Below are 13,036 nucleotides of genomic sequence, written 5' to 3'. Positions count from 1 at the left end.
TCAGTCACTCTGTTGTATTTTCAGTCTTGTGTGCGTCTAAAAGATAATACTAAATAGTGAAACACCATCCTTTCCTGACAGTCTTCATTTATTAAAGTGTGAATTTATTACTGTTACATCCACACTTAATTAGAAAATATATTCTCAAGAAACTGTGGTGCAGTTAAATCCTCAGCACACAACAGATTACATTCACTGCTAATATTAATTTTCACTTTTGTTTTATTTGAAAAATATGTTTTTCTTCTTCTATATGTGAATTAACGTTCATCCTGTCTGACATTGTGCATGTCTTTGTTCTAGTTTTGACTTGGTGACCAACGGGGGCATCGCCATAGGCCTCCACTTTGAGCGTGCTCCATTCATCACCCAGGAGCACACACTCTGGTTGCCATGGGGACGCTTCTTTGTCATGGATACCATCGTTATGCGGCATGAGGAGAATGACATCCCTAGCTGTGACCTCAGCAGCTTTACTAGACCCAGTCCTGTGGTTTCCCCAGCTCCACTCACTGCATTTGCTGGTTCCTGCGCTGAAAGGGGGACCATTGTACCCGAAATCCAGGTGATACTCTGCCCCTCTCCCCTCCTCATTTCCCTGCGGGTTTTGAGCTACACAGGCCTTTCCTCCAAATGATTCATGGCACGCATCTGGGAGAGACTCTGTAGACAATTTATCAAGTGTATTAGTAACTCAGGCTGATGGAAGTGCTGTGATTTTTATCTCTCTTGTGTTAGTGGTCTCTGGAACTTAGCCGATTTACAGTGTGCGTCGTACTGTCTCACTAAAGAGTGATGATGATTACCTCACGCACATGGACAGTTTTAATTTCTCCAGGTATACAGTCTCTCGAGTTAAGCAAACATGTACCACACATTTATTATGTAATGATTGTATGTTTGATATCTATCTACATGTACGTTTCTTGTTGGTACAAGCACACACCTGCATGGGTTTGTGTATGCAACTGTTTTGTGGCCACTGTATGTACAGCCTTCTCTGTGCCCTTCTCTGATTACTTTGTCTCCAAAGATATATGGCATATCAGTGAATTTAGTATGCTGTTCACTCTATTTATAGCAGCCTTGTCTTTGCTGTTTCTTTAGCGCTAAGTGCACTATACTTGGACATCATCCAATTTACATTTGTCCTTATAAAAGGGAAGTAGGATCACTTAACCAGCTATAGCTGCTGTATACACTCTGATCATGAAAACACATCATAAGCAACATGTCTTCAAACAGTATTGCTTTGGTTAGCAGTGTTAATTGTTCCGGTACATCTTGTTCTGTGCTGTGGACACAGGTAGCAAAAGGCGACTAGAGGAGTTGTTCAACCCAACCAACACTGTTGACCTTTGATCTTAAATGCGAACCCTACATTGTCGGAGTGTTGACCTATTATATTGTATCATCAAGAGGTTACAGGAATGGCCTCACTGGAAATTTCCCAAAGCTCTGGTGTTGTTTCTTACTAAAAAGGTTTTTTATTACTCAATATATTTTCAGACGGTTCAAGCTCTGAACTCACAGGCACTCTTATGATGCCATTGTCATATGGATTGCAAGGAAGGTTATTGTCTTAATGAAAAACCCGCTGCTATTCGGTTATTATAAATACTAACTGGAGTACATAATGAAGAAATCCTAGATATAGAAAGACTATAAGTTTCTAATCACTGCAATATTCAGAATTCCTATCAGCTTTCATTTAGATATATGTTTGCTTTCTGTCATTGATAAGCTTTGTTTGTGTTTGCTCACAGTCGCTGCAGGAGGAAGTGCCTATACCAGGGACAGATATGAAACTCAGCTATTTAAGCAGCAGGACCCCAGGTTACAAGTCAATAATGAGAGTCACCCTCACCCACTCCACAATCCCTTTCAACTTGATGAAGGTTCACCTTATGGTGGCTGTAGAAGGCAGACTGTTCAGAAAGTGGTTTCCTGCATCCCCCAACCTCTCATATGACTTTGTGTGGGACAAAACTGACGTCTACAGCCAAAAGGTCTATGGCTTGTCTGAAGCTTTTGGTAGGTGAACATTTGTATATTTCTTCTAATGGGTATCTCTGCTTCTTTTATCAGACACACATGTGGTTCACTAATGCTAGTTTTATCTTTTCATCTTTTTCCAGTATCTGTGGGTTTTGAGTATGAGTCATGTCCAGATCTCATTCTATGGGAGAAGAGGACTGCTGTTCTGCAGGGCTATGAAACCACTGCCTCCAAACTGGGAGGATGGACTATAGACAAGCACCATGCTTTAAATATCCAGAGCGGTGAGTCAATTAGTAATCCTTTTGTAAAAACATTTCATTTTATTTTTAATTGTAAAATTAACGCATTAAAATAAAGAGAAGTTTTTCTTTACTTGTGTGAAATTGAATCTGTTTTAATATTCTATATATACTTTAATACTTACGCACGTTTTGTTAATATGAAAACCTTTTAGCAAAACTGTGCCCCTTATGTATTTTACACATATTATTCTGAATGTGTCCAAAAGTACAGACAAGTACCACCATGTCCACCTGGTGCCCTAGATGATGCTTTTAGTGTAACATTCAATTGTCCTCCATGCCTGTGGCATTTTGAGGCTTTTTCAATACAGCAATGTCATGTAGCCTCAGATAGATCTGATTTTTTTATTACTGCTGTCCGTTCTTAGGTGAGGGGGGTCAATTTTCTTATTGCCAGCAAATTACTCTTGAAAGGCAGGGGTAGGAGTGAAAAACCTTGGGCAGTGCCTGTCACCAGCTTAGCTTCACAGTAGGTTTGTGTCTGGAAGGGCTCATCAGAGGAGATGAGGCATACTTATATGAAAAGGTGTTCAGGAAGATGGCACTATGCTATGTCACACTAAACCTGCTGAGTCTAAATTTGCTGGTTTGGGTAGGGAGAGTGCCACTTGCCCCTACATTACCTTCACTGCTAGTTTCTCCACCCCGTGCCCTCCCCTGGCACCTTCATTTCTTGTTCCTGCCCAGCATTTTTAGAGTAATCTCTAATTTAATTGCTGTAAGTCTGCTACTCCCAGCAGCAGCAGTTCTAAGATTAAATCATGTCCCACGAAGGGAATGTTTGGCTCATCATGTCTGATAAACCAAATGTTGTGCTACTCAAAGAACTCAGGTCAACAAGCCCCACCAGAAGCAGAAAAACTACCACAGACATGCAGATGCTGAATTTCAAATGTGATTTAATAATTGGGCAGCAGAAACATCTTTTAGTTTGCATATTACGAGTGTGGCAACACTAATAGAAACATAGTGTGCATATAGGTATGCCTGACTGCCTGCATATGAACTGTGCTCATGCTGCTCTATTTTTGTTCATGCACAAAGCTAGTGAAGGTAGAAAGGCAGGCATATTGCCATCTGTAATTGGGGCAAGTCTTTTTTTTTGTGATGCCTTTGTGGTAATTTTCTAGCTCTTAGAGTTTCCACTTGTGCCAAGGGCTTTTTGGTATGAAATTCTGCTGGTGTTTCTGCTAAGACCACTTAATGTGTTTTGACTCACACTTTATTTAAAAAAAAAAAAAAGTCGGCAGACTTAGAGTCTTAAAGCCATGACATACCTTCTGCCCCAGCGTTAGCAAACTGACCCATCAAGTAGGAATAGGATAACATACATTAACCACTCCACTTTAATTCTTGGGCTCACCACTAGTTCCCTGATCATTAATACACACATCAAACAATCTGGATATCTTAACTAATTAAATCTTGAAACCGTCAAGCCGGCTGTGCACTGCTACGCAGCATACTGGAAATGTATTCTCTACAGATTTCAAGTTTACTTGCACATTACTGGAAGTGAAGATGGCACACCACGATGTATCTGCTTCAACAATTTAGCAACAGTTTTTATTTAAGAATTTATGTTGTGTAAATGGGAAAAAAGTGGGATCAATTAGCTAATGTTATAATGTAAATCCCAACATTTACCTATAATGTTGTTACTAATGTAAAAATCACTTTTGTTTTACAGATGATTTTTGTTGTTAAATACATCTAATCAAATTAGGAAATATATCAGAAAAGCTCATTCACCTGCATATAATCTTTAAACTACAAACAGGTCGTTTGTCTTACATGTGCCTTTCCTGTGTCCTCATTAGGTATTCTTCATATGGGCAATGGGGAGAACATCTTCATCTCCCAGCAGCCTCCAGTAATCGGCAGCGTGATGGGGAATGGGCGCAGACGCAGCATCTCCTGCCCCAGTTGTAATGGCCTTGCTGACGGAAACAAGCTGCTGGCCCCAGTGGCTCTGACGTGTGGCTCAGATGGAAGTCTGTACGTGGGGGACTTCAACTATGTGAGGAGGATTTTCACCACGGGGAATGTCACCAGTGTCCTGGAGCTCAGGTAACGTAGGGGTAGCCTACTAACACTCAGTCAGGACCACGAGCTTAGATGGGCCTGCACACAGGTCGTAAACCACTGAGCTCAATTGAGATAGACAGAAATGCCCTAAAGGCTCAGGATTGATGGTCTTGCCTCTCTTACCCACCTGTATCAGCTGGAGCCTGGTTGTGGTACGGGTTGAAAAGGATGTAGTGGGATATTAATGGGAGATGTCCCTGGATAAGCTTCATCTGTTAAAGTCAGAAAAAACATTTATTAATAAATAGAAAATCTAATATCTTGTCATGATCCTCTTAATTAACTCTGTTCACTAACAACTGTTTTTCTTAACTCTATCCACTAACAACTAACATTTCCTCTTGTTTCTCTTCCTCTCTCATATTTTGCTGCATTTGGCAAACTCTGCCAGAAATAAAGACTTCAGGCATAGGTAAGCCGAACAGCATTTGCCTAAATTAATAAAGAAAAAGGTACAGTCCACATACTTGATATCAGAGTGACCTTTTGAGCCCATTTCAGATGCACACTAGTGATGAGCTAGAAGATATCTTAACATACTTACTGCCTACTTTCCATCTTCATAAAGATAAGTGGTTTATTAACTATGTCTCCTGAACTTACTTAATCTCTGGATTTAGTGCCTTGTTCTCTGAGTATTTTCATCTGTATATGTGGTTGTTGAAATAGAATGCAGCTAGTTGTTTGCTCAGTAAAGACTGCTTTATACTGTGTATTTTTAATCTATCTGTTTGATTGCTGTCAACTTATCTCAGCACAAGTGAGTAGATGTAGAATATACATGGTATTGTCAGATGTAAGAGCAGTTCTGTAGTGGTTAGGAGACTAGGTGGGATGCAGTGAGGGAAATTTATGTGCGTCCATGTCTCAGACAAAAGGCTATTAATTGATTTTCTATCAGAAGATCACAACTTTAGCTGGAGAACATGTAGCCATACTGAAGATGAAATGCTTAGTGATGCTGCTCACTGGCCTCCATTTTCAACAGTGACCATCTTAACATTAAACTCTGAAGCTCCCTAACGCTTTTTCTGTCTTTGCAACTCTTCCACTCCTTTCCAGCTTAAATGTCTATATTCAGACTAAATGCACAAGTACATTTGTGTATAAAACAATAACTTATTCGTCCCTACACACACATGCTCTGTTTGCTAGAGCAAGACAAAAGAAATGTCAAAGCTCTGTCCCCTTGGTCTCAGTACTCCAAACCTATTTGCCTATTAAAAGGGAGATTTATCCAGGAGAACACAGCATGTGTCTGTATAACACGGGTGGCTGCTTCCTTTTTGTGCGTGAGCTAGCAATAGGACTGGGAGACAGGTGATCTCACTGCAACATTCATTGACCCCCTACTAAGGCTGTCCACACCCACGGCAACCATGCTCCCTCCATTGTCAAGTCAAGTCAAGTCAAGAAGCTTTATTGTCATTCCAACCACATATAGCTGAAGCAGTACATAGTGAAATGAGACAACGTTTCTCCAGAACCATGGTGCTACATAAAACGGCAACAAGACAAACATGGGGCTGAGGACTGCTAAGTTGTCCTAGCAAAACACATAAAGTGCATCCTGTGCAACCTAGTGCAAACAGTGCAGTAACACAAAGAAAAAGTGCAGACAGACGTCAGAAGACAGTGCAAAAACAGAACACAAAACACAAAACAGCAGCGACCAGTAGCGGAAATGAATACAATTTACAACTGAAGGATGGAAACATGTCGACTCTAGCGAGTGTGTGTGCTCAGTTCAGTTTGTTGTGTGTGTGTTGAGGAGCCTGATGGCTTGGGGGAAGAAACTGTTCAAAAGTCTGGTTGTGAGGGCCCGAATGCTCCGGAACCTCTTCCCTGATGGCAGAAGTGTGAAGATTGGGTGTGAGGGGTGGGTGGGGTCGTCCACAATGCAGGTAGCCTTGCGGATGCAGCGTGTGGTGTAAATGTCCGTGATGGAGGGGAGAGAGACTCCAATGATCTTTTCAGCTGTCCTCACTATCCGTTGTAGGGCCTTGCGATCCGAAACGGTGCAGTTCCCAAACCAGGCAGTGATGCAGCCGCTCAGGATGCTCTCAATGGTTCCCCTGTAAAATGTAGTCAAAATGGGGGGCGGCAGATGGGCTTTCCTCAGCTTCCTCAGGAAGTAGAGACGCTGCTGGGCCTTTTTGCTGATGGAGCGGGTGTTGAGTGACCAGGTGAGGTTCTCCTCCAGATGGACACCAAGAAATTTGGTGCTCTTGACGATCTCCACTGACGCTCCATCGATGTTCAGTGGAGAGTGGTCACTCTTTGCTCTTCTAAAGTCAACAACCATCTCTTTAGTTTTCCCAACGTTCAGAGACAGGTTGTTGGCCTTGCACCAGGCTGAGAGCTGATGTACCTCCTCTCTGTACGCTGACTCGTCGTTCTTGCTGATGAGACCCACCACAGTCGTGTCATCAGCGAACTTGATGATCTGATTCGAGCTGTGCATCGCTACACAGTCGTGAGTCAGCAAAGTGAACAGCAGTGGACTGAGCACACAGCCCTGTGGGGCCCCAGTGCTCAGCATGGTGGTGCTGGAGATGCTGTTCCCGATCCGGACTGACTGGGGTCTCCCAGTCAGGAAGTCCAGGATCCAGTTGCAGAGGGAGGTGGTCAGACCCAGTCGGCTCAGCTTCCCAATCAGCTGCTGGGGAATGATGGTGTTGAATGCTGAGCTGAAGTCTATGAACAGCATTCGAACATATGAGTCTTTGTTGTCCAGATGGCTGAGAGCCAGGTGGAGAGTAGTGGTGATGGCATCGTCCGTGGAACGGTTTGGACGATACGCAAACTGCAGCGGGTCCAGTGAGGGTGGAAGCTGGGACTTGATGTGCCTCATGACCAGCCTCTCGAAGCACTTCATGATGATGGGTGTGAGTGCAACAGGGCGGTAGTCGTTGAGGCAGGAGACAGTAGACGTCTTCGGCACCGGCACGATGGTCGTTGACTTGAGGCATGTAGGAACAACGGCGCTGCTCAGGGAGATGTTGAAGATGTCAGTGAAGACATCCACGAGCTGATCTGCGCATTCCCTGAGGACCCTGCCAGGAACGTTGTCAGGACCAGCAGCCTTCCGTGGGTTGATTCTGCGTAGAGTCTTCCTCACGTCGGCTGTGGAGAGACAGAGCACCTGATCATTTGAGGGAAGGGTGGATTTCCTAGCTACCGTGTTATTCTTTACCTGTACCTCAAATCGGGCGTAGAAGTCGTTCAGCACATCTGGGAGGGAGGCATCGCTAACACAGACGGGTGGAGTTGTCTTGTAGTTAGTGATCGCCTGGATGCCCTGCCACATGCGCCGGCTGTCTCCGCTGTCCTCAAAGTGGCCGTGGATCCTCGTGCCAGCATGCAGCAAAATCCAATTATCTTATACAAACTAGATGTTGTCAGTGAATATAGACGGAGAATATGACCATAGCTCAAGGACAGGGAATAACGCCTCATAGTTTAAAACACAATGTCGGACCAGCACTGTTTTACATGAACTAAAAGCTGATAAGGTATCAGCTGATTGCACATGGCAGATAGAATGCAAAGTAGACTCCAGTTATTGAGGCTTGCTACTGACCTACTCTCAGATAGTAGTTGTTTTTCTAAGCCAGCTGTTTGCACCTGCAATGTACTGCAGACCAACAAATCAGTCAACATGGTCAGTAGGCTGATGGTGACATGTTTGCCTGAGGTTTGCTCAAGTGTCCTGTCATCACTGATTCATTGAAGGTCAATTGTCATTTAAAATTATGTACTGGAGTTGACAGTACCACAACCACACCATAAACTTTGGCATTGTCATGTCGACAATAAGCCTAAAAACACCCTCAAGGTTATAGTTGAAATTCTGTCTTAATCCACTTTGAATGATGTTCTGATGACAGGTTTCTCCATAATGCTTATCAGGTCTGGCAGAACTGTATTTTGCCCTGATAAGTCTGGTCATGTTTAAGGTGGTGCTAAGCACTGCAAAAACTTATTAATTCTGCTAATGGATCACTTCAGTTTACAACTGGGAAAAGCAGCATTTAGTTTCTCTTGAAAAGCTAGGACAAGAAAAAAATGCATTTTAATACAGAAAATAATGATTTTTTTAATAGAAAGAGAAATCCTTGCCTTGTTTTGCATTGGGGCATAAGGTGCTTCTAGGTCAAGTCTGTCATGCCTTAATTTTTAGCAAAGTCTAATATGTTTATTAGCAGCAGAAGAAGTTCTGACACCCATTCTGCCTGCAGTATGCCAGTGCTACTGTATAAATGGTTTGATTGTCTGTTTGTTAGGTTGGGCAGCCTTCTGTGGATGTGAAGGATTACTTTGTTGACTTGGTTGAGAGTTTATATTGTGGGATATTTTCTGTGCTGAAATCTCTCTCTGATGGATGCATAATGTATTTGGGTAGCTGCTTCAAGCTACGTATTTGTGTTCCTCTAAAAAGTCCCAAGGGAAATGAAAACATACTTGTTTGTACTTCCAACAATAACCAGGTTACTGCTATTGTATAGACACTGGAGTTTTAAATCGTTGCTTTCAGATGATATCACGTAGGTTTCTTGGGTTAGGTACGGGCCAGGAATTAGGATCTCTATCAGGGGATCCAGTGTCAGTATTTTTCAGGAGTACACTATAAATACTGTATATCTATACTCATATTCCTAGAAGTGTTGTTTTCTGTTCATTCTGACAGAAGGGATTTCTAACTAGCTGACATGAGCTATAAGCTCCACTATTATGTCACGTTTAATCTCATTCTATTTTGCCATGTTTAATCTCATTCTATTTTTCTTTTTCCATGTCCTTGGTTTAAACTGTAATTGTGCCCAATTGACTCTCTAAATGGCTTTTGAATCCATTTTAATTGTATTACACAATGTTTCTTATTGAAAGCACTGTAGCCCTTCCAGCTTTATTGACCTGGGCTGCTTCTTCTCGTTTCCCTTCTCTCAGCAACAGCCCTGCTCACAAGTACTACCTGGCCACCAGTCCAGTGAATGGTGCTGTGTACCTTTCAGACACCAGCAGCAGGAAGGTGTTCAAGGTGAAATCTCTGAATATTGTCAAAGATGTTGCCAAGAATCTGGAGCTGGTGGCAGGCACTGGTGACCAGTGTCTTCCCTACGATGACGCTCGCTGTGGGGATGGAGGAAAGGCTGTTGAGGCCACTCTGACTAACCCCAGAGGTAACTAATGGATGTTATTATAATCAATGTAGCGTGTAGTGTTTCACAGTTGGCAACCTTTTTTCTCTTTTCTCTTTAAGTGAACTAGATTGCTAGATTGTTGAAAACAGTAGGCTAGATCAATTTAGTTTTTAGTTTTCAGTTCTCTGACCTCCATCCCTAATTGTGTACATGTAGCTCACTCCTTTAGTTACTTTAAAACTGAACTTATTTTTAGTCTATTTTTCAGGCATGTCTCCCTGTGTTTTCTGGGGCCTTCTTTTCTCGTTGCTTCTATATTTGGTAGATGCATTAGTCATTAGATCACATGCTTACTTTTTGTCCTCTGCTGGGATGACATTGTGATTTATATGTACTGACATACCCCTCACGTCCCTGTGAATTGTGCAACGCGTACATGTATAGCCCAGGTTTTTGTTGAAAACAGAACATTTTGCTGTAACTACTGTAGACCAGATGCTCATAGTTGCTTAAATATTATATTTTTTTCAATATTATATTGTTTGTCTGACTCTGAAGTAATTGTAAAATACAAAGGATGTGCTAAAATATTCTCAGCTTCATTGTTGTTTAAGGCTGCAATCATGAGGGAAGGATACTGTGCTGATGAAAGTTTAGTTGTAATTGAATCAATACCTACAGCAGTATTATCTATTTTGATTTTCCTATTGTTCTTCATTATTGATTGAAAAAAATCAATCCTCACATTAGTTTTCATTACCATGATTAAACTTTAATTTTTATTGCACAGGATAGTCCTTAATTGTCATTCAGTGGTACTGTGTCCTCACATTAAGTCACAGATAACCAATATAAACTGCTGCATATATTCTTCTTCTGTCCATTTGGTCAATGGGTGACTTTTTATCTGCAGGCATTACAGTGGATAAGTATGGTGTAATCTTCTTTGTGGATGGGACCATGATTCGCAGGATTGATCAGAATGGTATCATCTCTACTCTTCTGGGCTTCAATGACCTGACCTCTGCCCGACCTCTCAGCTGCGATGCTGTGATGGACATCTCTCAGGTACCACCTCTCTGACCTGCGCAGCCAGCATGTGCTTTTCTGGTTTCAACCTGCACCAGTCTCTTGACTAACACTGATCTTCAGGATGCTGACATCCACATGTTTGCGTGCCTTTGTTTTTGTAGCTGTAAACCTGTAGCCTGGATCTAGTTGCCTTTGATTAACATTAGTTTGTTATTTTTAGATTTGCAGCAGTTGCAAGTGACACTAAAGTAGAGGTAGACAGCAAGCAAAACATCTGACAGTAGAATACCTCAAAAACTACAAACAATACACAAAATACAAAATAAAATGTAAAGTTTATGTGATTTTGAGCCAAAACCAGAGGTGGCACTGTAGTCCTGGGAGCCTCCACGTCTTTGTCAAGTGACCAAAAATGCAGAGAGCTGTTGACCTATAGCTGTAGGGAAATGATGATGATGATCCATAACCTCACTGACTCTCAATTCACCCACACATATGGGCTAATGCACGCAAACACGTGTACACGCACGCATATGCACACATATGTACCAGACCTCTACGCCAGACAGAACACCCCCCCCCCCCAGGCAAGGACACTGCACTGAGGTCACATCACTCTCTAGCTCAGTGGCTTCCCTGTGGAGGTGACGAGACACTCTTTTTGCATAGTCTACAGCCTTTGCATGATTTTTTTTCTTTACATTATAATTTTTAAAGCCAAGTGGCTAGGGGTTAATTGCCGTACCTGCCATAGCAGTAATTTATAATCCTGAAACTGAAGTCATGTAGTGTGTGTGTGTGTATTGTCTACAGTATCTATAATTGTTTCGGTTTTACTCCCATGGAAAGAGCATTCCTGGACTTTAATGATAAGCTTTGATTCATGTTGAAGCCTGGTTCGTGCATCCACTAGTTTGTTTCTTGTCTCAACATGTATGTTATCAAGTACAACTAGCAAACAGGTCCTGAGGGGCCTCAGATGCTACTGGAGAGAAGCTTTCTGTGTATGTGAAATGATGTATTTGGTGCAGGGAGCAAAGCCTCCAGCTGCCCATTTCCAGCCCCAGGGAAACTGCATCCCCCTCATGACCCTTGCTTGCTGCTCCCTTCCCTTCCCACCCCTCACCCCCACCCGCACACTACCACCATCACACACTCCCATAAGCACCTATAGATGCTCACCATCCTAATTCCAAAGCAGTGAGGACACAGGCAGACTGACTGCAGCTCCACAACGATGACAAATCACACAAGCATTGCCTGAGACACTCAGATGGAAAAAAGCATCCATTAAAAATTCATCCGGGCCACGTAGCTTCCTACTTCAGACATTCCCCAGTCCCCCACTTAGGACTTAGAGTTTCTCTCTCACCACAATGGTCATTATTTTTGGTGTAGATCACCTGTTTTAGGGGAAAAATGTCAATTTTTTTCTCTTGTCTCTGAAGAGGTGATTTTTAATCTTGCCATGCCATCTGTGCAGTGAGTGTACCGCAGCAAAATTCACTCGCTGTGCAGCTCTGTAACGTTTTGTTATTTTAACTTTTCATTATCAATCAAAAGGACAAAAGTTTGACCTCGTTTAAGAATCTTTTAATTTGTTTATACCAAGGTCCTTGCTGTTTGAGAAATCTGTTCCATTTTCCGTTTCAAATCTTGAAAATCTTCTCCATATCTCCTGCTGAGTTCAAACTTAAATAGAGTGAAACTGGGTCTTAAAACAAGATCACTTGAACATATTTCAAGGGTGTTAGCAGCTTCAGAAAGCTCTATCAAGGCTCTGACTGTGACATTCAATTCAAATCTGAGAGGGACTTCAAATACTGACATATTACTCTCCTTCAGACAGGCAGCATGCTGGTACAAGCAAAGAGTGAAGAGATTGCTAATGGAAAATGTAGTTTTTGTTCTAATGCAAGTTCAAATGCATTTACAAATACTTTTGTGTTGTGTTGGTGCAAATCCATGGCTCACTTCCTCAACTGATGAACACATTTTTGGTTTTTTTTGCTTGTGGCATCTATGTCAGGCAGGCATTCCTGACAGCTGCCTGACTGTATAAAGGGGAGGGTATGATCAGGTTACAGGATATGGGACAGCAGCTCGGCAAATATCCCCTCATCAGTCAGAGTGGCGTGAAAACCTCCTTACAGGCAGCTCCCCTGAGCCACTCCACACTCTGCCTCATGAAATATTTAACCACCAGTGTTGACAAGAAATAGGTTTTAAGAAATTGAAAGTCTCCCCTTCATTTCCCAAGTAAATGCATTTTCTGCTCACTGAAAGACAACATAGATCCAGTGCCAGTCTCCTGTTTTTCTATGGGGCCATGATATGTCCTATTATATAAACCTCCTCCGTTTTGTGGAGGATGATGGGAGGTTTATACGACGTAAGCTGTATATGGTTAGAAAATCAGTTTTTCAGTCAAAGGTGGGCAAGTGCTTCAGAGTGGAAGGGATTCAAGAA

The 13,036-nt window shown here is 42.3% G+C and overlaps 1 protein-coding gene across 1 annotated transcript in view; it reads left to right on the top strand.

The window, feature by feature from the left end:
• Nucleotides 1-13,036, top strand: part of tenm4 (teneurin transmembrane protein 4) — a 130,580-nt gene that overhangs the window by 93,692 nt on the left and 23,852 nt on the right. Inside the window, exons 19-25 of the mRNA XM_026340724.1 lie at nucleotides 304-565; nucleotides 1,767-2,034; nucleotides 2,139-2,282; nucleotides 4,124-4,373; nucleotides 4,783-4,803; nucleotides 9,342-9,574; nucleotides 10,449-10,603. Of these exons, the coding sequence (XP_026196509.1) occupies nucleotides 304-565; nucleotides 1,767-2,034; nucleotides 2,139-2,282; nucleotides 4,124-4,373; nucleotides 4,783-4,803; nucleotides 9,342-9,574; nucleotides 10,449-10,603 (1,333 nt within the window). The remainder of the gene's footprint in view (nucleotides 1-303; nucleotides 566-1,766; nucleotides 2,035-2,138; nucleotides 2,283-4,123; nucleotides 4,374-4,782; nucleotides 4,804-9,341; nucleotides 9,575-10,448; nucleotides 10,604-13,036) is intronic.

The sequence above is a fragment of the Anabas testudineus genome, chromosome 13 (assembly GCF_900324465.2).
Source record: "Anabas testudineus chromosome 13, fAnaTes1.2, whole genome shotgun sequence".
Classification (NCBI taxonomy): Eukaryota; Metazoa; Chordata; class Actinopteri; order Anabantiformes; family Anabantidae; genus Anabas; species Anabas testudineus.
This window is presented reverse-complemented; position numbering and strand designations above follow the sequence as displayed.